A 26809-nucleotide genomic window follows, 5' to 3' on the forward strand; every position below is an offset into this window, starting at 1 on the left:
CTATTTGTAGCTTCAGGTACTTTTTTTCCACTCCTGTGAGTCAGGTTTTCTTTTGAACAATTGTTTGAATCACTTATTAATTGTATCTTTTTTGTCTTCCCAGTAATGCTTTTGCCTACAAAGTGCACGGAAGTCAATGGGTGCCCTTTTCTTTATGTACTAAAGAAATACACAGTAGTTTAAGTAATAAAATGAATATCAAATGCTTTTTCAAAGTTTTCAGAGAACTTTTAATGTTTTTCCTCCATCCAAAAACATCTTCTATGCTGACATTTTTGAATAGGCCAAGTTATTCTGAACAGGCTTTTACATACACTCAAGTATAAATATTCTGATACAAAAAAAAAAAAATATCCAAACCCAACCACTCATGCTCACATTTGGAGGGGCACAGTGGTGACACGCATAACACAGCATGCATCTTTATGACTGGCTGCTTAGCACCATCTTGCATGGAGACTAGGGCTCTTGGTGGCAAGCAGTATTACATGTCTCTCAACCATGCTGCTGCTTTGTATCGATTGGATTTTCATGACCAGGGAGGGTAAGAGTGATGGGTCTAAAGACTGGCATGATGAGATGAGCTGATCAGTTTAAGCAGTGCCTCCAGCTGAGGAGAAAGCCAGTGAGCTCTGTGCAGAGAAGGCACCACAACAATGATGCCACTAAATTTGTTGACAATGTCCCTGAAAGAAGCTTTCTGCACTTTGGGTTTATCTGAGCTTGTGATAAGGTTTCCTTTCAAAGTATAGTTTTGAGAACAATAATGGAGTGAACTATAGAGCTGAATAGTCAGGTAGCAGCAGGTACAAGTCAGTGCTGCTAGCATTGCCTTGTGTGAAGCCATGTAGGGGCAGGATCTCATTGTGCATATCAGGGTTTTGCCATGGATATTAAACATAGGACAAGTGCTGGCTAGCTGAAACATTGTGAGGCTATTGGCTGGCCAGAAGAACTGAGTTTCTTCTGCTGCTGTGGAGTAGCTGTATGAAATGGCCTGAAATGTCCTATTCTAGCACATCTCCAATGCCACACTCAGCGACCACTTCTTTGTTTCACCTGCTTAACAATATATGTATTTTATGTTTGCCAAGATATTTAGATCATCTGTTTTATGTTGTTTATACTCGGGATCTGATCTGTTTCAATCCTGTCTAATTCTTAAACTAAATTATCAAAAGCAGAGAAACAAAACTTGCAGAAGAACACAGTGAGGATTCACAGAACTCATAAAATCAAGTACATATTAACAAATATATATATATATATATATATATTAAGCTTTAGATTAAAAAAAAATCTTTCCAGGTTTTTATATATGCACACTATAGGATGCAAGGAGATAAACATGTTTTGCATACAGTGACTCTCAGTGCTTTGCCCGGTAATATGATGTCTGCTCTACCATTATAATCTTTCCTTTTTAGAAGAATGCAGCTAGACTTTTTTTTTTTTTTTTTTTTTTTAATATAGAAAGCTGGATGTAGCACTGCAACTGAGCTGTTCCTCCATATAAATGAAGGTTTCCTGGTACCATTACATTGTGTTAGGAAGGAGAAGAAGAAAAATAATAGTGCTTTGGGTTCTTAGACAATCTTGTTTTCCAGGGCTGCGATCCTTTTTGTCACAGCTTCCAGTGAATAAGAATTAAGGAAAATGAATGTCATGTTTCAGGGACGCAGGGGTCATATCTAAGCTATCAAAAATCAAAGACAATAGTGCTATCCCATCTGCTCAGGATCTGGCCCATAGACTTTAAGGACAGAAAGGACCACTGTGATAATCTAGCCCTGAATTTCTCACTCTTTCCAGATCAATGACTTCCTATTTGAAGTAAAAGACCAGCTCACAATCCCTCTTTCCCTTCACCATAAAGTAAGAGTAAAAATGTAGCCATGATTTGTGGTGTTTTTCAAGAGATTGATGGAGAATACTTGACCTTGAACTGTAAGGACGTGCAGAGTGTTGGAAAGAGATTTTCTTTGATTTAGATTGCAATGCAATTTTCAAAGCCACAAAATTTTCCTGATACTCTTTTATGACCTGCAGGGGGCTATGACCCACAGGTTCAGAAACACCGATTTAGTTTGACCCCCTGCATAATGTAAGCCATAAAATTTCAGCCACATTATACTAAAAGAAGAGACAGTTTACGTTGCAAGTGACATTGTGGAATCTAGTGTCTTGAGGTTATCCTGAAGTATTTTTTTAAAAGGGCATTCAATCCTGACAACCTAGTGAGTCCAAGTGATGGAGAATGTAACTCATTCTTTGGTGAGCTCTCCCAGTGGTTCATTAATTACCTTTACTTACTGTGAAAATGTTTTGTCTTATTTTCCACTTGACTTTTTCTTGCTTCTACTTTTGGTCATCGGCTCATTATGACCTTGCTGGGTATATTGAAGGACCTCTAAAGCACAACGCATAACACTTGTGCTCTCACAGATATTACCTGTAGCCTTGTCATTGGCTGAGCAGGTGCAGGAATCAATTACATGAGTAATTGAGTAATTACATGAGATCCTGATAGCATCTGGATCTTAAACAGACAGCAAATCTTACCTTACATACTTGGGGTAAACTCTTTGGCAATAACCACAAAGCTTCCGCTGTATCCTCCTTTAAATCCCACGTTAAAGCTTATCTATTTTGAAGTGCCTGCAAGTCATACCGGCTGACACTTGAACAGCAAATGCTACCATTGGCCTCACCCTTATCTGCCCAATAGTGTCTGGCTTGTTCTCTTCCCGTGTCCTGTCAGACATGCAGATGTTGAGCTATCTAGGGCAGGGATTGTCTCCTTTTGTTGCACATCTGTATAGAACTCAAGTGTGTTGAAGCCTACAGTCTCCCAGTTGAACCCGCTCTCTGGTCAGGAGGTTTGCTAATTTGCTATCTCCACAAACTGCAACCCAACCCTGTATGTTCTGGACATGTTCAGCTTCCAAAGGATATATTTCCGTTGCAATGACTTTATGAGATCTTCTACTTTTGTCTGGAACTTCACAATGGCTTTACATTCACATGGGTCTTCCTCTGTGGACCAGAGAACAAAAGTGAAGATGAATCAGACATAAGAGGGAACAACAAAGAATCAAAACTTAAATCATGGGGCAACTGAAATAAAGTAATGCCCATTTTCTTCAGCTACAAGCATGGAGGAAATCCAGATATCCTACTAGATTCTCTGAATGGCTATTGCTTTAAGCTTAAACAGAGGGTTACAGACTTTGCTGGCTCTATACATGCTGAACTGTGCATTATCCAGTTTTACTTATCAGATTAATGATTGTCCTATGTACTTCACAGATTCACAGAGGTTTAGGGCTGGAAGGGACCTCATGAGATCATCATGTCCAGGCCCCCTGCTTTGGGCAGGAATGATTTCTGGGGTCAAAGAATCCCAGCAAAGTATGCATCCAGTGTCCTTTTGAAAATCTCTAGGGTAGGAGCCTGCACCACCCCTGCTGGGAGTCTATTCCAGAGTCTAGTAACATGAACCATGAAGCTTTTCCCTATATCCAGTCTGAAATCTTCTTCTAGCAGTTTATGACCAATGCTCCTCGTTTCCCCCCTAGGGAGTTTTGGTGAAACTTTAGTGAAAGTTTTGGTGAAGCTTTGGTGAAAGTTTGGCTAGTTGCTCACCTAGCCCTGGATGTTCACCACTGATATATTTGTAAGCTTTTAAGAGTATGGTTAAGCAGAAAAGTCTTTTCTGATTTTCAGGAAAAAATAAACAGTGGGTTCTGCTCATGGATAACACAGACCATTCCCTGAGCTTTGGGCTTGATTCCATGCAGTATTTTAAAGCTGTTGTATTACAAAAAGAAAATCTACAGGCAGACAGTCAAATGGTGAGGTTGCATCGAGTTACTTCACTCAGACTACAAGGGGCTCATCCATACCACTTCAGTAGGCACGTTCCAGGAAGGGTAGGACACCCAGGCCTAGCCCATCTGTGTCTGCTGGCATGCTCCTAAGTTTGACATTCACCAGGATGGCCACTCTAGGCTTGCTCCTAGCACCTGCTCTCAAGCCCTTAGTCTTCAGGGGCTCTAAGAGTGGGCACTGGGAAGGAGGCTAGAGCAATCTCAATGATGATTTTCTCACTCTGCAACAGGTCAGCAGATGCAAATGGAAGGAATATCCTTGTTGATGCAGAACCAACAAGCCCTAGGAGAGATAGTGCCTCTGAGAGAGATATGACATGGTGAGGGACACAAAAATGATGTCTGCAGGGTTCCTGCGGGAAGTTGCATTGGGCACCTTCACCTAGGCCAGTGCTCTGTGCGTGTCAGGAGGCTTTTTGTTCTGTCAAACCTGGAGGATCTCACATGCACTCTTAGTCCTCCCTTTGTTAGGAAAATATAGACAGAACACAACCCTGGTAGGGACAAAGTGTGTGGGGAACTAAGTAAAATGGGATGCAAGATGGTGGCTTAGGCAAGGATCTCATGCTCTACCTCCTTTCAAATTTCTTCTCTCCATTCTCAAGGTGCCTGAAGACATGAGCCCCTTCTCCTCACAGCCCACTTCTCTGCTAGGTACATGAAATACTAGATGACTGGGAGGAGAGAGATGGAAGGAGCTGTGGAAGTGTCCCTCTCCTCTCTGTTTTCCCTCACCAGTGCTAATAGTGACACCATGGGGAAAATATGTAAAAAAAAAACCAAAACATTTAAATATTAGTTCACCCTGGGACCCCAAGAACTAATAGCTGTCCTTCATAACTGGATAGGAAATGTCTATTTTTCATTGTGCCATTTTCAGTCCCATAGTTAAAGCTGCAGTGAATTTTTCTCCATTAGTAATGTAGGCCAAGCTCTCCGTATTAGTGAACTTTTAATACTGCATTAATAATTTACCAACATACCTTTACAATTCTGATTAAGTGGAAGAGCCATTTCTATTTGAGAGAGATGAAATCAAACTGAATAACTGCAGAGGAGGGCTACTAGGAGGATCAGAGAAATGGAAAACTGATTGTATGGAAGAAGATTAAAAGAGCTTTACTTGTTTAGCCTGGCAAAACAAAGGCCCAGGGGGGATATGATTGCTGTCTATAAATACATCAGTGGAGTAAAATACAAAATAGAGCAAATGACTGTTCAAACTAGATGAGAATATTGACACAAAAGCAAAGAGGTATAAAGTAGCCATGAATACATGTAGGTTGGAAATGTGATGTCTCTAATCATCAGAGAAGTGCTGTTCTCAAACAAACTTCCATTAGGAATCAGAAGGTAGCTCAAAGGTCTGCCCATGGCTCCTGAAGGTGGTTCTTTCAGATTGCAAACTGGTGGCCCTAACCACTGGGCTATCCTGTTTCCATGAGGTAAAAAGGAAAATGAAACAGCTGCAGCTAATTTGTCAACATTAACAAGAGGAACTGCATTGCATTTTGGCAAAAAGGTGACAATGTTACTTGAATGGCTGCATTTTTGCATCTGCAACAATACTAAATGAATCCCTACAGGAAGAATGAGTCTGGACAGCCCGAGCAGTACATCATCTTTACAGCTACTGCATATTCCAAAAGCACATCACGTCTCACTCTGAGGCTCTGACTCTCCCAGGGCTTGCAGACCAAGGGTGGGCAAAATGCAGCCCGCGGGCTGGATGCAGCCCACCAGGCCATTCCATCAGGCCTGTGGGGCCCCTAAAACATTTAGAAAATGAATATTTATCTACCCCTGGCTCTGTCATGGTTTGCCAAAACTCAGTCAGCAGCCCTTCACCCGAAATAATTGCCTGCCCCTGTTGTAGACTGTACCTCGGTAGAGATCCCTGGGGTTTGAACCAGTTCATTTACGGCTTTGTGCTCACTAGGTCTCTATACCAATGAAAATATATTTTCCTAGTAGTAGTATAAATCAACACAGGCCTATACAACTGGTTTTGGAAAGAAAATGCCACATTGTTACAGTGTTAGGAAGAGCCTTTCATTGTAGCTTTCTAATATATTGAGAGCTAATACTATATTGCTCAAACATCTGGAAGCCCAGCCATTTGTTCACTGGGGTACAGTGGGGTCTGCTGAGTTGAAGGGATGATACCAAGTGCTATAGTCATTCTTCAGGAACCCCTGTTTATTCTTCCCTTCAAAGGCTCCATGTTTTGGACTGACTTATAATACCCCCCCCCCCCCCAAATAACTTGGATACAATTTTGCCCCAAAACCCCCTTTATTGGCTGGGAAAAGTCACTTATGATTATGAGAAACGGCCTCCTCAGAAGCACAAAATACTGAATCTTCCTGGTGCTTCTTTGAAGGAAAATGGCCTCCTTGGTTTTCAGGAGGCCCGGAAGATCAGGGAAAACACCTTACATGGAGCAAGGTGATATCTATATCTCCCAGTGCTTCTAGATACCTTCTGATGCATTCAGGGGAAGGAGTGCCATGGAGGAAAGAAAGAAAGAGAAGCACATTTGAAAGCACAAGAGAGAGGGTTGCTCTGGTTCAGATAAACTCAAGATCAACACAAAAAGTTTGGCTGCTGACATGACCAGTCTGGGGACTCTACAGAGCTGTAGGATACACACTTGGGGTAGAAAGCAAGGGAGAGAAGATTTCCAGCACTTTTTGCCTTAAGCAAAGCTAGATACCTCATGGACCAAGTGCATATTTGCTTCTCTGCTTGCAGAATGAGGGGGTTTTTTTGTGTCTAATTCCTATCATTGTAAATAGGCTCCCACATTCTTTCCTTACTCACCAACACAGATTTTCTTTTGCAGTTTCTTCCCAATCTTGTTGATGGCTTTGAAATCAGCAGTGTAGAAGTAGTGCTCTGCCACAGGCTCTGAAGCGATTTCCCTTAATTCGTCTTCCACAGCATTGCCCACTCCCACAGCGAACATCCTAAATCCTGCAGACAACAAGGATTGTTAACCCTGCTCCCATTTTCTGCCCTGGAACAGCTGCAGAAATGTAACCAACTTGTACATCCTTCCTTGCCTTTACCATAATCAACATATGCCTCACCCCTTGGATGTTCAGCATAGGTGTCCCCCAAGTGTATGGAGATGTGGCTGTAATAGTACCACATGTTCAAAGAAGATCATTTGAGAACACCCATGCTGTCTGGACATGCAGTTATAGTGCTGTCAAATTTCCCCGCTATAGGATCATCTGAAATGGAAGCTATTACAGCCTACTGAATAAAGAACACACATCCTGTAGACATGCCATGTAAACTATGAGAGCCCACCTTGAGCTGTCTCAGAAAGCCAAGAAAAAGATAAAATTAAAAACTAAATTCCCTGTAACTCTAGGAAAACTCAGCTCTGGATTTATAGCCGAGATTGCCTCTAGTGTATTTTTTCCCCTGTAAGTTCTTGTTTAACAACTGGTGATAGAGAGAAGAAAAAGAATGCAAATACAACATAAATCAATGCTCCACATACTACCATTATGTGGATGAGGCTTTTAAATACTAGCTTAATGCATTTTGTGCTTTACACCCCATGTGCATGATAAACATGCTTCTAAAATGTCAGTTATTTGTGCCCTTGTGTTTGATCTTTATTATTATACCCCAGCCCTCAAACAGGTCCAGTGGTCATAACAAATGATGAAAGGAGGTGAAAGATTTAGCAGTTCACAAGCAGATCCACAAGGGCTGCAACCATTTCATGCAGTAAAGAAGGGATACGAGGAACGTGTTCAGCAGTAGGCTAGCAAAGGGGCACCTCTCCAGACACTTAAGCTTCAAGATTCTTTAAAAATTTCTTTTTATTTTAGTTATAAACCCTCACTGGAAGTGGAAAAGGGGTCCCCTGCCTATCCCCCATCATATGTGTTGATAGCAAAGGTTTGTTGAGGTTAAGTGTATTCTACTGGATCTCGCCCATGTGGGAAGAGGCCAGAAAATAGCCCAACCATCACTTAAATTTTATTTCAGGTCAATTGGGGGTTTTAACTTGGATTAAGTGATGGTGCAAAGTCCTTGTACAGGGGTGTTTTGGTTTGTAACTATATAATTTGGTTGTATGCAAGGACTTGGGATAAAAGGTTGGGGTGTAAGAAAAAGCTTCCCTGTATCTTCTTGCAAAAACAGTTTGTCCCTTAATCTGTGATGCTATTTTGTAGGCCTGTGCAAAGCGGCTAGTATTCACTTCGGATTTAGCCGATTCAGGGGACAGTGATTCGTTTTGGTGATTCGAATCACTGTCCCAAGTCAATTCGGCCGAATCAGCCAGGCCCATCCCCCCAGCCTGGCAATGGCTGCCCTGCCAGCCACTGCTCCCGGCACTTGGAAAAAAAAAGTCCCGCCTAACTGGGTGCTGCCGGGAGGGGGGGTGATCCCCGCTGTCCCCCAATGCTGCATGGGGGGCTCTGCCATGAGCCCCCCCGAGCCTTCCCTCTGTCCCAGTCCCCCCCCATGGCTCCGGCCCTTTAAGAAAAAAAAAATGAGAAAACCCCCGCACTTACTGGTTCCTGCCTGGTGGGGGGTGATGCCCGCTGCCCCCCGCTGCCCCACGCCATGTGAGCAGCTCTTCCATGAACCTCCTGAAGCCCCAAGGCCACTGCACGAGTGGTGTATCCCTGGGCTTTTCTCCATTTTTTTTTCTTAAAGGGCTGGAGCTGCAGCAAGCAGGGCAGCCATGGGGGGGGGGGGATCTGGGGGGCTCATGTAGAGCCCTTCATGCAGCGTGGGGCAGTGGGGGGAAGCAGGGATGGACCCCCGCCCAGCAGCACCTGATGAGTCAAAGCTTTTTTTTCAGAGCTGGGGTGGGTGGGGCAGCCAGGGGGGGCTGTGGGAGCAGGCGGGGGTCGGGGGGACTGGAGAAGCATGGAGGGGCTGGAGGCTGGCAGGGTCCTCCCATGGTCCCCTTCCCTTTCCCTACTTACCAGCTCCAAGTCCGGCTGCAGCTCCCTGCTGCAGCCACCAGGGACTGCCCAAATTATCAAAGCTCTCCGAATCTTTTCTGAAGATTCGGAGAGCTTTGAATCAGTTCAAACCTTTTAATTGGTCCTCTGATTCAGTTAGAATTTGGAGATTCAGCCACTGAATCAGGCCGAATCTCCTCCATATCTAATCAGGACCCGAAGCTTCACACAGCCCTACTATTTTGTTTATTCCCTTGATGCTCTTTTCTTTTTATGGTCCTTAATGCTGAGATGCCATGATCCATAGTTCTATCGGACTGTGGAACCTGAGCCATGTTGCTCATCGCAAGCTCAGAGATGCTCTCTCTTTCCTTATCAGGAAGGGAAGTCATGATGAAAATTACTTTTATTACCAATAGAAGCCAGGCTACATTTGAACCACATAAACTATCCAAAGTGTGGGTATGTACGTGTGTAAATATGTATGTGTGTGTGTGTATGTATAGCATATCAGATGAAGTGAGCTTCATATATATATCTACTTTGGTTAGTTCATAAAATTCAAATCTACCCTGACTTCTACTTGACTCAGACTAAGATAGCTATCTATGTCTCTGTTTTATTACAAATATAAGGCTAGGACAGGAGAAGGAACAGGGTTGAAAAGGCTCACACACAATTGAAAAGGGTCACATGCAACATCTCCATCCTTGCATAAACTAATTGCCTCCTTTGTTGAAAGCCTCAGCTGAGAGACCAGTGTTTCACTTGGAAGAAAAACCATAGGGTGAGGTTTTTATGCCATGCATGGAATTAGACATTAGATGACATGTCCCTGTCCAACTCTCAGCCCGAACTACCCCATCGAATGTAGAAAACAGAAACCCCCTCAGCCAGTATAGAAACCTCTGGGTACAGTAGAAGTAATGTATGGGAAACTTGGTTCTATTGCTGCCCATGTTTTATAATGAATGAAGGACTTTGTCTTTTGGGATTATCAATCCAGTGGCATCACTTATGACTTCATCACAACTATAGATGAACCAGCACCAGATAGAGTATTTGACCCAAAGAAAAAACAATCACATGAATTTGGGGGGCCTACCTAGCTCCTTCGCTTTCTTGGAAGCATCAGTGATGTAATCTTGTGATCGCCCATCAGTGAAAACAATGCCCACCTTGGGGACACCAGGCCTTGCTCCATTAGAGACAGCAAAGGAATTGTCAACAAGGTATTTCAGAGCTTGGCCTGTCATGGTTCCTTTCTCCATGTAGGCCATCCTTTTCACTGCTGTCTTGATGTCCTTCTTGTTGTTGTATCGCCCCAGAGGGAACTCCTGCCTGACCGAACTAGAGTATTGAACCAGGCCAACATGGGCAAGTGTATCTGACACTTCCAATGAGTCCACAATCTGGTTGATGAACTTCTTCACCAGCTCAAAGTTTTCAGGTCGTACACTCTTCGAGCCATCAATCAGGAAAACAAGATCAAGGGCAGCTCCTCCACCCCCACTGCATGCTAGAGAGAAATAAGAGAGGGCAAAAGGTGAATGTGAAAAGCTCAGGTCCCAATTAACTAGACAGGAGGCTAGCTGCAGAGGGACTTTATTAATGGCAACATATAAAGGGTTGGTCAAAAGAAGACAACTGTTTTTAATGTTTTTATTTTTTCATTTTTTAAAAGTTGTTGTGGTTATTTTTACAAAATAAGTTTAAAAACCAGTTTTCAAAAATGAGAAGTGTGCGTTTCAAACAAGATTTGCTTTTATCAGCTGCTACCCCCTGCCTCATATTTTTTTATTAAATGATTTTAGATAGAAATGTGTGTGTGTGTGTGTGTGTGTGTGTGTGTGTGTGTGTGTGTGTAACCAGAAACTTTTAGCAAAAATGATGAGGGCAGGGGGTTTGGGTTGTAGCCGTGTTGGTTTAAGGACACAGGCAGGGGGTAGCAGCTGATAAAAGAAAATCTTGTTCACAAGCATTCAGTTAACACTAAAACTAACAGGGGTTGAATTTCATAGATGGACTCACAGGGCCATTCACCTCTATGTCACAAAATGTTGTTAAAATATCAATTCATTAATCCTCTCTAGGATCTTAGTGAGTGGTATTAACTGACCTTGGGAGGTGTTGTAAAGTGTCCTCCCAGGCTTTGCATGAGGTGGGTGATTTGAGTTTAGGGTAATGCATGGCACAAGAACATTTTAATTTGTAAGCACTAGGGAATTTTAATGATGGATGCCATAGGTTTAATTTCTATTGGTGCCATGGGACTTCCCCAAACCTTGACTCACAAAATGCATCTTTTGTGAGGGAGTGATTAGATCCCAGGAGCTCAGGGTTAGGCAGAATTCCTGTGGCCAAATGTTTTTTCCTCGGCTCGGCAATGACGGTTGCACTGATACAGCCAGAGGTAGGTTTAAGCAGCTGGGTTCTGTTGCCAGCTTGGCTACTGACTGTCTTCTTGTTTCAGCTGACTGAGTTCACAGCCCCCAGTTCATTTCAGTACATCTCTTGTTCCAGCAGGCAATGGCCAGGATAAAGAAAAAAAAAAGACAACTTTGGATATAGCCCAGATATCAAAATATTTTGCTCTGCTGGAAATCCTAAAGGCCATAAAGCAATTGAAACTGGTACAGAAAGTCTCTTTGTTTCCTGAATGGCAGAGACCCCCCCACAAAAATAATTGGAGCCTGTCCCACAAAATCTAATAGGAAGCAGTCCCTGAGGGACTCCTTCTCATGTTTCCTTGGCAGGTCATTTTAGACACCTCATCATGGCCACCCAAGCATGGGATAGGGCAGGGATGGACAAAATGCAGCCTGTGGGCCAGATGTGGCCCACCAAGCCATTCTATCAGGCCCGCGGGGCCCCTAAAAATTTAGAAAATTAATATTTATCTGCCCCTGGCTGCCTGTCATGCAGCTCTCAATGGCTTGCCAAAACTCAGTAAGTGGCCCACCCCCCAAAATAATTGCCTGCCCCTGGGATAGGATATGTGCTGAAAGGCAAAGAGATCAAATACTTGGAAGTGGAACGTGTAGGTAAGACGGTTCAGGTAGTTTGGGCAGAAGTCTGGAATAACATTACCCACCTGGTGGAATTCTCAATGCCACCTTAGAGAAGTTTATACCCTCAGCTACATCTGGAGAGAATTGTTAGCTCAACATTTACATTTTTTGGAAACTACAGATTTTGTGCCAGTGAGCAAAAATAAGAATATTTCCAAATATTTTAAATGGAAGCTTTTAATTTTAAAATTCAAAAAACCCTTTTGGTTTCAAAATTCCTTATATTTTATTTCAAAAGGAAAAATTAAACAACAGTCAAATCAGAATAACTTTTTAAAAAATCTGAAGCAATATTTTGGTTTGCTAACAATTTTGAAAAAGGTTTCCCTTTGAGTCAACCCAAAATTAATTTTAAAATTAGTTTTCAAAACTAAATGAATTGAAAAATCATTTATTCACACCATTCTGGAAACTCCCATTAGAACTTCAGTGGTATGGCTTATTGTGTGGCTGTCCTGTGCAGTGAGAAGAGCTGAACAGAGCAGGATTTTCCTCCATCAGAGGGAAGAGAAGGCAGTTTTACTGCAGCATTTCCTGTTTGGGCCTTTGGCCACAGTTCTTGGCTTGCTGCATCCTTCTGCCACTCACTACCTTTTATCTTTGAATTTGGTACAGTGTTTTTGACATCATGCCCCATACAAAGTGGAAGGCAGCCTGTTTAATTCAGAAGAGGCAAACAAATGCTTACCTAAATCTTGGACTCTTGCACCTCCCAATCCCATACATTTTCAGCAGAGAATCCCAAATGAGTCTCTTGCTTCATTAGTTCTGGCACCTAAAGCTAAGGCTCAGACCAACAGGCCAGTCAGACCTGAGATTTCATCTGTCCCATCTCGGGACCATCAGTCTAAGAGTCTAATCTTAGGAATTACTTCAATAATTTTAAATCTGGCTCTGCAATGGGAGACCTACTCTTCTGATTCTCAGTGGTGAGCAACCTGTAGTGTGAGATGTAGGTACCATCATTCTGCTATGCTTTCATCCTATCACTTTTCTGAGCAGGGCAGTGTTGCTGGTGGAATAATCCAGCACCCTGTCATCATGCTCACACTCAACTTCATGCCGGGCTTGAAAACATTATTTACCACTGCAGGTTTTCCCATCGCTGTTCAGGGTGAAGCCTTCTTTACAAGCACACTTGTAGGACCCGGGTGTGCTGACACAGATCTGCTCACAGTCGTGGTCTCCCGTGGCACACAGATCTGACACCACTGTAAGAAATGAGGTAGATTAACATTTTGTTGAATCTCAGTGTGGAAGTGTCAAAGGGAGCTCAAACCAAAGTCTGCACTAGGTTTGTGTTCCTCTGTCTGCAAGAACCGTGTAGAGCAAATATTCTTCAGTGTCTTCCCCCTCTATAAACTAAAAATGAATGAATAATAAAACTGGATTCTTTTCTTCTGCAGCCCTTAAAGCAAAATGGGATGTTTCAAGCCGAGCACCCAAAAAAGTAAGGTATCCCTGTTACCTTTGGAAATGTGTCTCTCTTACAAGACAGCCCTCTCTCTTATCCACTTAAATATAATCTTTCCAAAACAGTGTGCTTGGTTATCCTGTCCCTGATGAGCTACTGCTTTAACCATTACATTAATTGTCAGTCTGGATTAAAACATAGTATTTTCTAGATTGGGAAGTTGAAGCACTGAGGAAGAAGCAACATGAATAAGTCACATAACTCACTGGTAGGTCCTCAAATGCAGCCCAGATCTCCAAACTCAGGCTCCAGTACCCCAGCCCCTGGGACCAATACTGGCCCCTACTGTCTGTAGAAGGAGGCCAGTATTTACTTCATTATCTGAAGTTACTGACTGCTAGTTCTTGTACTTTTGTAACTCTTTAGATCATGAATGTCCTCCTGAGTCTAGCCAGCATTTGCTTTTCCAGTGTGTAGGTAAATTGTGATTAGTTAGAAGAATCACAAGGCATTGTTTCCATTGACAGATTAGTTTAGCATGCAGGCAAACATTAAATTCAGTTTACAGAAGTATGTACAGCACTCAGATTTGCTCTCTGCAAACATTTGAGCCATTTGAATTCAATCGGAGTCTGATGTTGAGCAAAAATATCTTGATCTGAAGTCAACATGCACTAGTGGAGCTTAGCCTCTCTTAAAACCAGGCCAAAGTGCATGAGTGGCAGCAAAAGCAAACTAAAAAGTAAGACAGACTTGCTAGAAACAAATTCATGCACAAAGAAAGTGAGTCTTAAGGGGAAAACAACGTCAGGATTTGCCTGGATATACTGCAAATATGGCTCTGGTTCAAAGTCCACTGAAGTTACCAGCAGTCTTTTTATTGACCTCACTGGATTTTGGAGCTGGTCTGGTTCATGTATACATGTAGATTTACATATGTGTGTGTATGTAAATATGAGTATACATACACATATGTACTGAGACAGAGACTATACTCAAGCTTTCTGATTGCTCTAAATAATATAGTGCTAACTCCTAGCAGTTGCGAGCAACACTAGAATAATAAATCAGTTGGCACATGCCCAATGTGGAAAAAGGTCTGCAAGAGTGAAACTGAGCCCTGTATGGATGTTACAGGCAATAATTGTGGGTTCAGACTGAAGTGCAGTTCCCTGCTGCAACACAGGAGGCTTCACAGGAAGTGATCTGAGTTACAACAACTCCCTGCACCAAACAGAAGTTCACTGTTAGGTCCAGGGAGGAGGGAAATCTAGCTGCTGGCTATGAGCTTGCAGCCAGCTTCCAGGAGCAATGACCCCCTCCTCCCTGCCTGCCCCTGCTGTTCTCAGAATGGGAGGGGGGAAAGGGAGCAGAGGGAGCTCATCCTAGGGGTTCCCCAGCCAGCGCTGGAGGGTGGGTGGGTGAATTGGATCCCCCCATCTTGGGGGGCTTTAATACCCCAGCCGCATCCTCCATCTCGATTGAAAAAACCCCAGATCAAACTCCCTCCACTCCCTTTCCCCACTCCCATTCTGAAAACAGCTCAGAGGCTGGCAGGTGGGCAGACACAAGTTACAGAAGACATTGTTTTGAAACATCTTCATCTGAAACCCTAATGCATTCAATGAGGGTTCAGATTTTCATGCAATCGGCCATTTTTGAAGCAGTATGCAGCCACGTGCTTCTGTTTGGTTATGGCTATAGACCACTTTCTGTGGCCATATCAGGCAAAAATTGCCACTTCTGTCTGCATCCATTTTATATGCCATTTAAGTCTCACTTGTGTGCTCAGAAGAGGTCCTAAGTGTTGTGTATGCCTTATGCCAGGTTATTATGCTAAGAATTCCATGGCTGGGAAAGTTTATAAAGACATTTGAGGGTTTACCACCTTCTCATAGGTGGGGTTTTTTGTTGATCGCTGATGTTCAGACATTGCTGAATATTTTTATCTGGTCTTATTAGCCATGCACCTGCTTTTCAGTGGATAATTTCATATACAGTTGCTGATGTGTTCATATGGCAGTTTTGCTTAATCACACTTATGATCCATTTGGCCAACTGATGATTGACCAGACATTGTTGCCATAAAGAAGGAAAAGTATCACCATCTGTGCATTACTAATGGAGAAAATGAGACTGAGAGAGGTGGAAATAAACCATGCCTGCTTTGTTTTGTTTTTTTTAACTTTTAATGGCTGTTGATATTCTGACTCCATTGAAGCCAATGTCAAAACCCCTCTTAACTAGAATGAACCAAGGATTTCACCTTAGCATTTCACTTTGGCACCCATTCTCTTTGTATGTTGCACGTCTCCCATGTGGGTATTTACACTGGAGCAGAAAATGTATGTCTCCTTCTCATCTCAGTACTGATTTGAGTCTTACACAGACTTCCTATCACATCACTCTTAGTTACCAACCAGCATTTTCAGTAGAAAAAAGTTAAATCATGAAAGTTTACACCTTCTAAAGGAATTGGTCTCAGTGAGCATATCTACACATGTACTTTACCATGCAGTAGATTAATTTGCTGAGCAGTAAAGCATCATCATGTACACATGGATGGCAATTAGGTTGTCGTAGATTAATTTACTGTGATGTCAGATAGTACAGTCAGACACAAGTACTATCCATGGCAAAGTGAATTACTGTGCTTAAATGCACATGCAGATGGTGATGTCTGGATTAGTTTAATTTGCATTAATTGCACATGTAGATGTACCTAGTGGATGTATCTACACATGCAATTAATGCAAAGCAATAAACTCTGGAGCTATCTTAGCTACAGCAAACTATTCCAGGGTGCAGCATCTATATGTGCACCTGGGATGGCAGCCATTTGAACTGGGGTAAAGCAGGCCCAGGTTGGCAAGAGGCGCCGGGAGTCAGCCCCAGGCTCTGGATGGCAGCATCGAGTAGCAGAGTGGCTGGGCTGGACATGAGGGTGCTGAAAGTGCAGAGCTTTATGGCTAGGCAGCAGGCAGAAGTCTGGCCCCACACTGGCTGGGCTGACTGGGCACAATTTACACGTGTGGCCAGCATCTACATGTGAGTTCATTAATTAGTTTACTGTGGCCTAACATCATTGCACATGTAAATGGTGATGCTTTACTCTGCAGCTAATTAGTCTTCTTTGCAGTTAAATATTTGTAGACATGGCCAGGTTCTCTCTCAATTCTCTGTCTACTAGTGTCTGTTGGGACTTTATTTTGTCACACCTCTTAAAAATTGTTGCTACACAGCTGTGTCTTAGCAAAATAGCATCTGAGGCCCCATGGCCCATTTATCTGACCTAGAAAACAAATATTTATGAGGTTCTTTCTTCAGTCTTGTCAGTTTAGTTTAAAATGGAAAAGCCCTTCTACTTGGTTCAGTGTTACTTGTAGGTGTGAACATGAGTTTGCAAGAGACTCAGAGTCTTATTAGGTGTATTACAGTTGCTCCAAGGGGCATCGATGTATTAGACACTGTAAAAACATGTGACAAACTCTGCTATAAAGTAGTTACGATTGAAGTAGACAAACATAGTAGAGGAAGGGGAAACAGAGCCTGAAAATGTCTTGCCCCAGGTTACTTGGTAGGTCAATAGCTTATCTGGGAATGGAAGCAATATCTCCACAAACCCATGTAGATCCCTAGGCTGTCTCCTTGTCTAAAGGCTTTTTTGGGGTCGGGGGAGAGAGAGGTATCTGAAGCACTTGAGGAATTGTGAAGTAACAATAGGCTATCATATAAATTGGGGTGGTGGTGGTGGGGGTGTTAGCTTCTCTCAAAGCAACAAGACCCGTTTTTGTTTCATCACGATTTTTGATTACAGTATTGCTAACACAAAGCTTGCATCAGGCTCCCTGAAGTCATGAGATTAGCTTAGAACTTATAATGATTTATTTTAATAATAAATTTAACTTTCATTTTCATTGCCTTCTGGTTTCTGAGCCACTATGGTGCACCTGGGTCACATTTTCAAGCCTCTCTCAGCCACTGTAAGGGCCAGAAATTTACTTGTTTTTATTTAACATAAACCAGAATCTAGTACATTGCACCTATGTAATCCATGGCTAAGTACAGACATTCAAAAAGCCGGAGGCAGAAGTGCTCTAAGTATCGCACTTTATTGAAAGTGCTCTAGATTAGGACAGGAGTGAACAGAACAGACATTTGCTGTTCAGTGGATGGGGCTCAGAGCCTGCCTGCACTGGCTGAGGCCAGCAGGCTGGGGACACTCCCTGCTTGCAGGCTCCCGAAGAAAGCAGAGTCCAGCCAACCCCAGCCAAGCAGCCAATCGCCCTTGATTGGCCAAAGTGGCCCTGCCCCCCCCCCAGCTGTTGGGGGATGGGGGCAGGGAACAGAGACCCCTTGACATGTGGGTTGCTGACTCAGGTCTTGGGGGTGAGGCTGGGGCAGGCCCATGTAGCAGGGGGCTCTGTTCCTCCCCCCCCCAGTTCTTGGCACAGTGAAAAGCAGTGCACAGCTCTGAGCTGCAACCATTAGGAGGCTGGGGAGCTGGTGCAGGGGGAACGAAGCCCCCTGCTACATGGACCTACGCCAGCCCTCACCCCCAAGACCTGAGCCAGTAACCTGGGAGGAACCCACATGTCAAGGGGGCTCTGTTCCCCGCCCTCATCCCCCAATCACCAGAACTGACAACAGCCAGTTGGTGGGGGCGGGGGGGGGGGCAGGGCCTCACTGGCCAATCAGGGCTGGCTGACTGTGCAACACCCCTGAGCTTGCTGGCTTGCATCTTGTGTGGGAGGCAGGCTGGGCCTGTGTGGCGGGTGGTGGGGAACTCTGTTCTCCCCAAACCTGTTCCAATCTCCCGACAGCTGTAGCTTGGATCACATGCAGCTTTTCACTGTGCAGGGAACTAGGGGCAGGTGGGTGGAGGAACAAAGCCCCCCCTGCCTTGCAGATCTCTGCCCCCTCCCTGGACCCAAGCCAGCAAGCAGTGGGTGGCCTAGACAGCAGGGAGGCCCCATTTCTACTACCCGCTCCCCACACCTGCCTGGCCACTCAGGGAGGAGACAGCCTATTCTGTCTCCTCTCTGGGACAGCACAGGGGCAGAGCTGGGCCAATGCTTGCCCAGAGCAGAAAAGCACTGGCCAAGACTAGCACACTGCCCTGCAAGGGGCCCCCTGGGATACCACCAGACTACAACCTGGTACAGATGTTACATAAAGCCCCCCCTAAAACCTAAAACACTTTAATCTGATACCACATCTACCCAGGGTTAACTTAGAGCAGGATCCACATTTTTAAGTGTTTTATGTGCCATAAACATCTGTTTGGTTATGGCTGTAGAGTACTTACAATTATTGTGCAATAAGTGTAACATCTGTACTCAGCTAATATGTCATGGTCCACTCCTTTGTTTTGCTGTTTCTGTTTTTTACACTGCTCTAAAAGCAATTTATACTGGTATACATGCGTTGTATGTTCGTGAGATCAAGCTTCCTAAACCAAATCTTTTTTTCATTCTTTGCTATATCTATATCTATTTGGGTTGGTCTAATAAAAGATATCAAATTCACCCAAGGAACCTTGTCTGCCTATGTCCTTAGACCAACACGGCTACAACCTAAAACCCTTGCTATATCTATAGCATTTTCCCTGGTTTGGCTTGCCTCAGACAGAAATGCATTTCATTAGGGGCATACGTTTGCCTGTTCCAGGAGCAACTTTCACTTGTTGCCACCTATTGCAGCTGGGGCTGCTTGGGGATTCTGGGGCTTTGCTCTTCCTTTCATGTTGTTTTCATCCCTGTGTCTAAGCATCTGCCCTAGAGAGACAGGGTTTCTCTGCTGCTGTCAATAAATGTCCATATGTATTTCAAAAGGGTATATTTCTGTTCATCTCTGTTTCTCTTCCTGGGCAGGGTCACAGTATCAGCTGTTTGTGGTGGGTGGTATAGTAAGAGGAAGAAAGATAACAGAGAAGAAGAAAATGAAAGAGGGAGAGATCCTCACAGAGATGAGCCGGGTTCACAGAGTCCTAATCTAAATAACAGATTCCCCAAGTCCTTGGGGCATTTGGAGTGGGTGTTTGTGTTGGCTCCACCACTAGAAAATATCTCTTTTGTGAGAGACAATATGACATTAGTTTCCCCATCTCTAAGCTGGAGATAATGATTCCTACCATTCCTTACGAAGTGCTTTGGTATTTAGCCAGGAAAAGTCCCTTATGGTCCTGATCCACCACCAGCAAAGTCAATGGAAAGACTTCCATTGACTTCAGTGAGCTCTGAAGACCTTTGAAGAGCAGTATATTATTATCATCATAGAGGTGCCTGGCAGAATTTCCCCAGATAAGCTTCATGTTTAAGGAGTTTATATTGCAAAGGCTTTGTCACAAGGCAACCTGCCCATCTCTCTACCTTCCTTCATTGAGTTTGTGTATTTGCTCGTATGGGAGGGAAAAGCACACAGATCCAAAAAGCTAACTTGTTTCATCTCCATTTGTCATTGACCCTGTTGCTAGCTAGGAACAGACACAATTCTAACTGATTTCCCTCCTAGTTCTGTCCTTCTGCATCTAGCTCATGCATTCAAGGAATATTTTTTAGGAAAGACCAACGTGTGTTCAGTCCCTTGTTTGTCACTCTTGAAAAGATACAGAATCACACTGGTAACCACTCTGCTATGCACCCACGGCTGAGGTTGTGGTCCTGTGGTCAGAGTGTGCCCAGCCTAGGTTCAGACACATAGGCCCAGATCCTTAATTAGATGTCTAACTCCTACTGACTGATTTTAATGGAAGTTGGACATATTTGATTTGGGATTTGGGCTTGAACCTTTTCATAAGTGAAGCTATCTTCTGGAGCCATTATAACAATGAGAAGAATCTGAGGCCATTTGTGGCTCTGTGGATTTCTTTATAGGTAGGGTGCCTGTATTCTTAAGGGGTGTATATCCATGTGTGCTTTAATGTGAAGTAGACTTTTATTGTGCATTGAAGTGTCACATTAAAAAAGTGACATTATGCTAATATGAAGTAAAATAGTCTACTGCGCATTAAGGTCACTAAAAAACTGTGCAATTGTGCTGCTGCTCATTAGCACAGTGCAATGTGCATTAATTTAATACCTTACATTGGCAGTACTAAATTGAATGCACGTTAGCAAAGGCACAACGATGCATGTATAGATGCACCCAGGAAGGTCTCTGAGAAGTCTTATTGGATCATTTTGCTCCCATCCCCCTCCCTACCCTAGCAGGTCAACATGTAGATGCTGTAGGTAATCAAGTGGACCAACTGTGTAAGAGCAGAGGTAACAGGATTTAAAAAGGGATTTTTTTTTTTTAAATAGAAACATTATAAACTAAAACTAAGAGGCGTTAGAAAGAGATTTCTCTTAGAGGAAGCCTGTGTGGGGTTTATTGCACCTTCCTCTGAAAGAGCTGGCACTGGCTGCTGTTGGGAAGAGTGTACTAGACCAGCTAATTTTCTGCTCTAAACCAATGTGGAAATCTTCTGCCCTGTGTATCTTGGGTACTGTCTGTTAACCAAGGAGTATCTTCATCCTGTGTCTGCTCACCCTGAGGAAGTCCCTGGCCAGTCAGCTTTGACCCTTTTAGTGCTTCTGTAGGTCTGTGTGGTAATGTGGTGAATGAGGTTGTGGGAAATAAGGCTGTGGTTGGACACAAAACATGAATGTAACACCTGAGGACTCTGTAGAGCTTTGCTTGATTGCTAGGAGTCACTGCGAAGCGTTCATTCAAATGCCAGCGGTTGGGCAAGGACTGGGAGAAGAACAAACTCGGTTGCCAGCGCCCGGTTGTTTTTTGGGGGATTCTGAGTTCGGTGCCAGAGAAAGTCTCTCAAGAACCCACTGATCAGTTCATAAGGGGTGGAAGGAGTCTGGTTTATGTGGCATTGACTCAAGTTCAGAGGACCCAGCAGTTTTTGAGAAGGATGCCTGACCTGGATTTTGAAACAAGACAACTCTATGCTCAAGCCGATAAAGAAGTCACCTCCGAATGCACAGTAAATGAGAGCTGCCTTTGTTTTTAACTGTAAATAATCAAGTGAGTGTTGTTTAATCAGGACTGGCTTTTCCTGCACCTGCCCTTGAAAAACACTCACCACTTGTATCAGCAAGGTCCCATCCATAGGAACCGTGTCTTGGTAAAAAGGGAATTGAATGAGAGGTGCAAGCTTATATGCAAGCTGTTTGAGAAGCTTTCTGATGGCAGCAGTTACCCAAACCCATAGCACAGAAATCTTGGGATCATGACCAAGACTTACCGCAGAAGGCCTCTTGAAACTTTTGGGTCAGCTTCTCAATGACGCTGTAGCTCTCCACGTAGTCAACGTGATCATCCAGAGGCTCGCTAGCAATTTGCCGAAGGATATTCTTGTCCACTCGGCCCACCCCGATGGCAAAGATTTCAATGCCCGCAGCTTTTGCTCTAGTCGACACATCCTTTACACCATCTTGGGGGCGTCCATCAGTCACAACAATTGCCACCTAAGAAACACGGGAGGGGAGCACAGAAACCAGGTAACAGACTCTCTCTTTGCACTCTTTAGAGCAGCTGACATGTAATGAGCCTCTGACCCTTTTTGCCTCACTGGAATTCGTTCATTTGTCCATATCTATATGTCTTCAAATCACTGGAATTAAAGGCAAAAGCAAATCCCCGCTCCCCACAGCACACCACCACAGCAGAATAGTCTATTTTCGGTTCTCAGGTGGTTTGTTCTCCATCAAAAGAGATGACTGAGTTACACTGGTGTTATCCTGAGTACTTGAAATAAGGAATGAAAAGTTGGTGCCAGCTTTAAGAAAACTAGGGCAGAGGTAGCAATTTTAACATGTAACATTAATGCTGGGCCAAGTTCAGTTCTTTACTCAAGTGAAACTCCTAATGAGGTTAACAAGTCCTCTGACTAAACAAAACACTGAAGATTTTGGCTCTGCCATATGAATTTTTATACTGTGGCACTTTTTTAACCTGAGGATCTCAGAGCACTGCAAAAAAGTCCATGGTTAGTGTTTATGTCCATTTTATAGATGGGAAAACCAGGGCACATAACAGGGAGGTAACTTACTCAGGGTCACCCAGTAACTTGGTGACAGTTAATGTTTCTGAATCTCAGACCCTGCTAGAAAAGCAGCGGGGGGTGGGAATTTCTGGCCCTGCCATAGAAAATAGAAAAAAAATTACAATGGATTCCAATGGGACAGGATTTCACTCTGGATCGTGCTTCTTTCTCAGCTTTGGAAAGCTTCACAAAGATCTGCTGTTGGTAGATTGCCAATTGTCCTTATTATTTCCTTGATTGGGGACATTTTCAGAAAAAAAAAACCCACAGGATCTTTGCTTTTTGACAAATCATCTGTTCCTGCTGATTTTCCCTAAAACAGCTTTATTCTGACACTGTTATCCACTCCAAAAGCAACTCAGGATGTCACACAGGAGGGTGAAATATAATCAGTAGGAGCAGGTGAACTGCCAAAAACAACAATCTGTATCACAGACAAAAATGTGCTCCGCTACACAGGAAGTAAAGAAGCAGCCGCAGACAAGTGTAGTAAATAGCCAAGGCAGCACCAGCAGGATGTTGAGTCACCTGTCAAGAGGCTACGAAGGCTAAACTGAGAAACGGTATTTACCACCATGTGCTGGCCCTTCTACATTTCCACTCTGCGTGCTTACACAGTTGAAATCACAAAGGAGTTGTACGGAGACTCTCCAGTTGTCCAGATTTAGTAGCTTTAAGGCTGCTGCATAATGCTAGGGTGAGACAAAGCAATCTCAGTTGGGGCCAGGATGTAGCTCTTAGGATGCACTGATCTCAAAGGTATGGAGCCTGCATTCTGCTAAGTGCCCTTGTATTTAAGTGCTTATCTGAACTTCCTGAAGGCTGCAAAATTGGGTTCAAACCATGAGAGGAGTATAAGCATTTTGGAACTTATGCTTTCCAACTGTGATACAAATATTGCAGATCAAGTCCTAGGAGCCAGGTCTTATCCACCTATTACATGCCTAAATGCAATCCTCTTCCACCCTGCTCAAGTCCCTGAAAAACAAATTAATGCTCCTATTTTGGTAGCATGCCAACATCTTAGCTTTGAGATTAAGTCACAAAAAGTAGAGAGATGGTGTTAACGGTTTAGTATTTAGTATTAATATTTTTTCAGGCAGGGTGGAAGAAGATCAACACTTAGGTGGCCTAAATCCAGTTAGGTACCTCGTGGATGGAATAGGATCTGGCCCCTAGGCTGCATCTCAGCACTTCTTTTTCTAATCAGAATCAGGGAAAGAGGGCATGAAAATGCTTAATCAATGAAAACTTGCCAGTGTGGGCTGCAAGATTAATCATTGTGAGGAAAGAAATAAAGATGAATTTCAAATATTTACAAGTGTAACTTTCTTTTCCCCTTTATTGACCTGCAGCATCAACAGACACATCGGTCAGGGTCATGGAGGTCTCCCTCCCATTGTCTTCAGAATCCAGCCATGCAATCCACGCTTTTTGCCAGAAGAGAGAGCCATTGATTCAGCAACTCCGGGTGAAAAATGCCACTTGGCAAAAGCCAGAGCTAATGGCTTTGCTTTCATGCATACACTACAGTGGCGGGGATAGGGGCTGCTGCCAATTAGAACTTATCAAACCCTACCTGTCATGAAACAAGATACACTATCAAATAGCTTTAGTAAGAAACACTACCCTGTGAACAGGCTTCTGTCAGTAGTTAACTATGTCTCTAACAGCATCTGTCACCAGTACAGGCTTGCTGGATGCCCTCCTTGCACTTTCTCTGTCTGAATCAGTTAAGTGAAGTGAAGCTCCCAGCTTAATCAGTACTTCTAATTTTTTAACATAACTGACTTTAAGCCCACTGATCTTCATATTTTAGATATGAACTTGAGCCAAACCCCCAGATCCAATCCCAGGAGCTGTCTGATATCCAAACCCAGGTCTGAATCCAATGGAAGCTATATTCAAAATGGCTCTGTACAAAAATCTTACACGGGGGGGATGCACGGGACTCAAAATTCACATCTGTTTCTCAGCTTTTGTGCTTCAGCCTAAGTTTAAGCAGGTCAAATTTCAGAACGAAGTTTTACACTATAGATGTACAATGGTTTAGTGAACAGAGTGTTAGCCCCATAAGTCAGGGGACTTATGGTCTGTCCCCAGCTCTGCCACTGATCTGCAATTTGGCCTTGGGCAGACCACTTTCTCTCTCATTCCTCATCTCCCCTTTCTCTATCAGGACAGGAATTGCCTTTCACACTATAGATGTATGCACCCAGATTCTATTCCACTTCTATATCTTTCCCACAAATCGTGCACAAATCATGCATCCTGCTTTGCAGTACAACCCAGATCCACAAAGAAAGATACACAGCTCTCCTATTCTCTCAGTTACAGTTTAGTACACACACAGGCCACGTCCAGACGAGTGCGGCCGTGTGGTATGTGGTGCTGCAAAAACGTCTGTAACGCGACATACTGCCCGTTCAGATGTTGTCTGCACGGCAAGGGAGCACTGCCTGTGTACGCGCTGCTCTGTTTTTTTTTTTTCCCCATGGGCTTTTTGACCTCTGGGTATCCACAAATCAAAAAAAAAAACCCAGCAGCACATGCACAGGCAGCACGGGCCACTCGAAAGTGGAGCTGGGCCACCCAGAGCTGCGCTGCGGCTGCTGCCTAGAATTACTGCTGCTGCTGCAGCCCCGGGAGGATCCCGGGACCCCAGGTAAGGCTACTGGGGCCAGCACAGTGCTGGCTCCAGGCTCCCCTACCCCACCTGGGGTAACTTGCTGCATACCAAAGCACATGGCAAGGTGCACCGCCGGTAGGAAACTAAACGTCCACATTTGTGTGGACACGGCTACAGAAGCCCATTCAATCCACCAGGAAAGACCACAACTATCCTTTTCTTTCAGTAGGGAATCCACCTGCCTTTGTTGTTCAGAGTTTTAGCCCTTCAGCCCTACAGGCTACCCTGGGTACCACCAAAGGCAGGTTTCGGCTCACAAGATGGGGAAACAAGACTTCCAGGTGTCAAAAGCAAACAAGCAAAATGTGAAAAAGAACAAGGAGTGAATGAGGTATTAAAAAGTATAAAAAGTCTCTCTTTCCTGACAGCATGGTAAACTCACCATGGTGAACACAGTAACCATGGAAACTGAGAAGGGAAGGCCTGTGGTGAATCAAAAAGCTGGTTAAGAGAGACACAGGAAGATAAAAGGACCAGTTAAATGGCCAGTTCTCTGCTAAGTAGAATGCTCTGAACTCAGGACTACAAAACTGCGCTGACCCCCTAATAGAGCAAATTAGCATTACGCTTTTAGATTACTCAATCTAAAAGTAACAAAAAAATGTGAGGATCTGCAGATTTCTTGGGTGTTATGGAAAGCAAGGACAGGTACCATTTAAACTATATGGGATTTATTATTTAGAAAAAGATCCATACACTTTTATGGCCAACTTAATGAGCATGTCTGGTCAGTCTTCAGTAGTCGAGGCAGCATGCAAGATGACAGGCTGTATTAGGAAAAGGAATCAGGAATGATACCAAATGTTATAATAGCATTGCATAAATCAGCAATGCATCCTCACCTTGACACAAGCTCAGTTACCTCATCCTTAAATGTACAGAAATGAATTTGAAGAGGAGCCAGAGAAGACAGAGAAAAGGGATGAGATGTCTGTGGAACAAGGATAGCTTGAATAACTGGGCGTGGGTTCTGTGCAAAACTGGACTACAACACCATAATTATTTACTAAATATGAAAGGTGTGAAGAAAAGAAAGTTAAGATAGAGGTATAGAAAATAATGATACAGAGAAGGCCACTCAGGTAGGAATGCAATGCATACTGAGACCAGAAATCCATATTCATGCAATGTTTGACTAACCGGAGGAACCACCCACGACAAGAAACAACTAAGACAAAATGGTCAGTAAGGTTTAGGAACACAGGACAGGGACCTCCTGGCTCAACAAGTCCATCTTGCTGCCACCATAAACCACCATAGCATATAAGCCCTTTCACACACTGATTAAATGCCATCTTAAAACCAGTTAGATTATTTGGCTTCTGCTCCACCAGTGGGAAGGTTGTTCCAGGATTTCACTGTTCTGATGTTTAAAACATTTATTCTAACCACTAGCCTAAATTTATAAGAGGATGCATCTTTTAGGGGCCACAAAATCTATTAATTAGAAACAACACTTAGGCCCAAATCCAATTATATAGGCAATTACTACATCAGTCAAAAGGACTTTTAAATGTTTCAAACGGAAGCAAAAGCAAAGCACTGGATCTTGTCCTATTGTCTTTAATGGGATTTTTCTTGGGTGTAAGAGGAAATACTGGGTGCATCTACATGTGCATTAGATCCGGAAGCAGTTTACTCACAAGTAAATTACTCACAAATAAATGCTCCCAGGCAGGTGTCCACACGTACAGGGAAGCTGAAGCAGATTTGCAGCTAATGGCAGCAAACTGCTCCCACTTCCTAGACCCATGCAATGGGC

General features: G+C 43.6%; 1 protein-coding gene across 1 annotated transcript in view; it reads right to left on the reverse strand.

Annotated features, from left to right (window-relative positions):
- Positions 1-206: 206 nt before the first annotated feature.
- The window catches only part of MATN1 (matrilin 1), a 39589-nt gene continuing 12986 nt past the window's right edge, over positions 207-26809 (reverse strand). Inside the window, exons 3-8 of the mRNA XM_014605060.3 lie at positions 21558-21780; positions 12987-13112; positions 9936-10349; positions 6714-6866; positions 2956-3036; positions 207-1636 (exon numbers count right to left, since the gene is read on the reverse strand). Of these exons, the coding sequence (XP_014460546.1) occupies positions 1587-1636; positions 2956-3036; positions 6714-6866; positions 9936-10349; positions 12987-13112; positions 21558-21780 (1047 nt within the window). The 3' untranslated portion in view covers positions 207-1586. The remainder of the gene's footprint in view (positions 1637-2955; positions 3037-6713; positions 6867-9935; positions 10350-12986; positions 13113-21557; positions 21781-26809) is intronic.

This window comes from Alligator mississippiensis, chromosome 6 (genome assembly GCF_030867095.1).
Source record: "Alligator mississippiensis isolate rAllMis1 chromosome 6, rAllMis1, whole genome shotgun sequence".
Classification (NCBI taxonomy): Eukaryota; Metazoa; Chordata; order Crocodylia; family Alligatoridae; genus Alligator; species Alligator mississippiensis.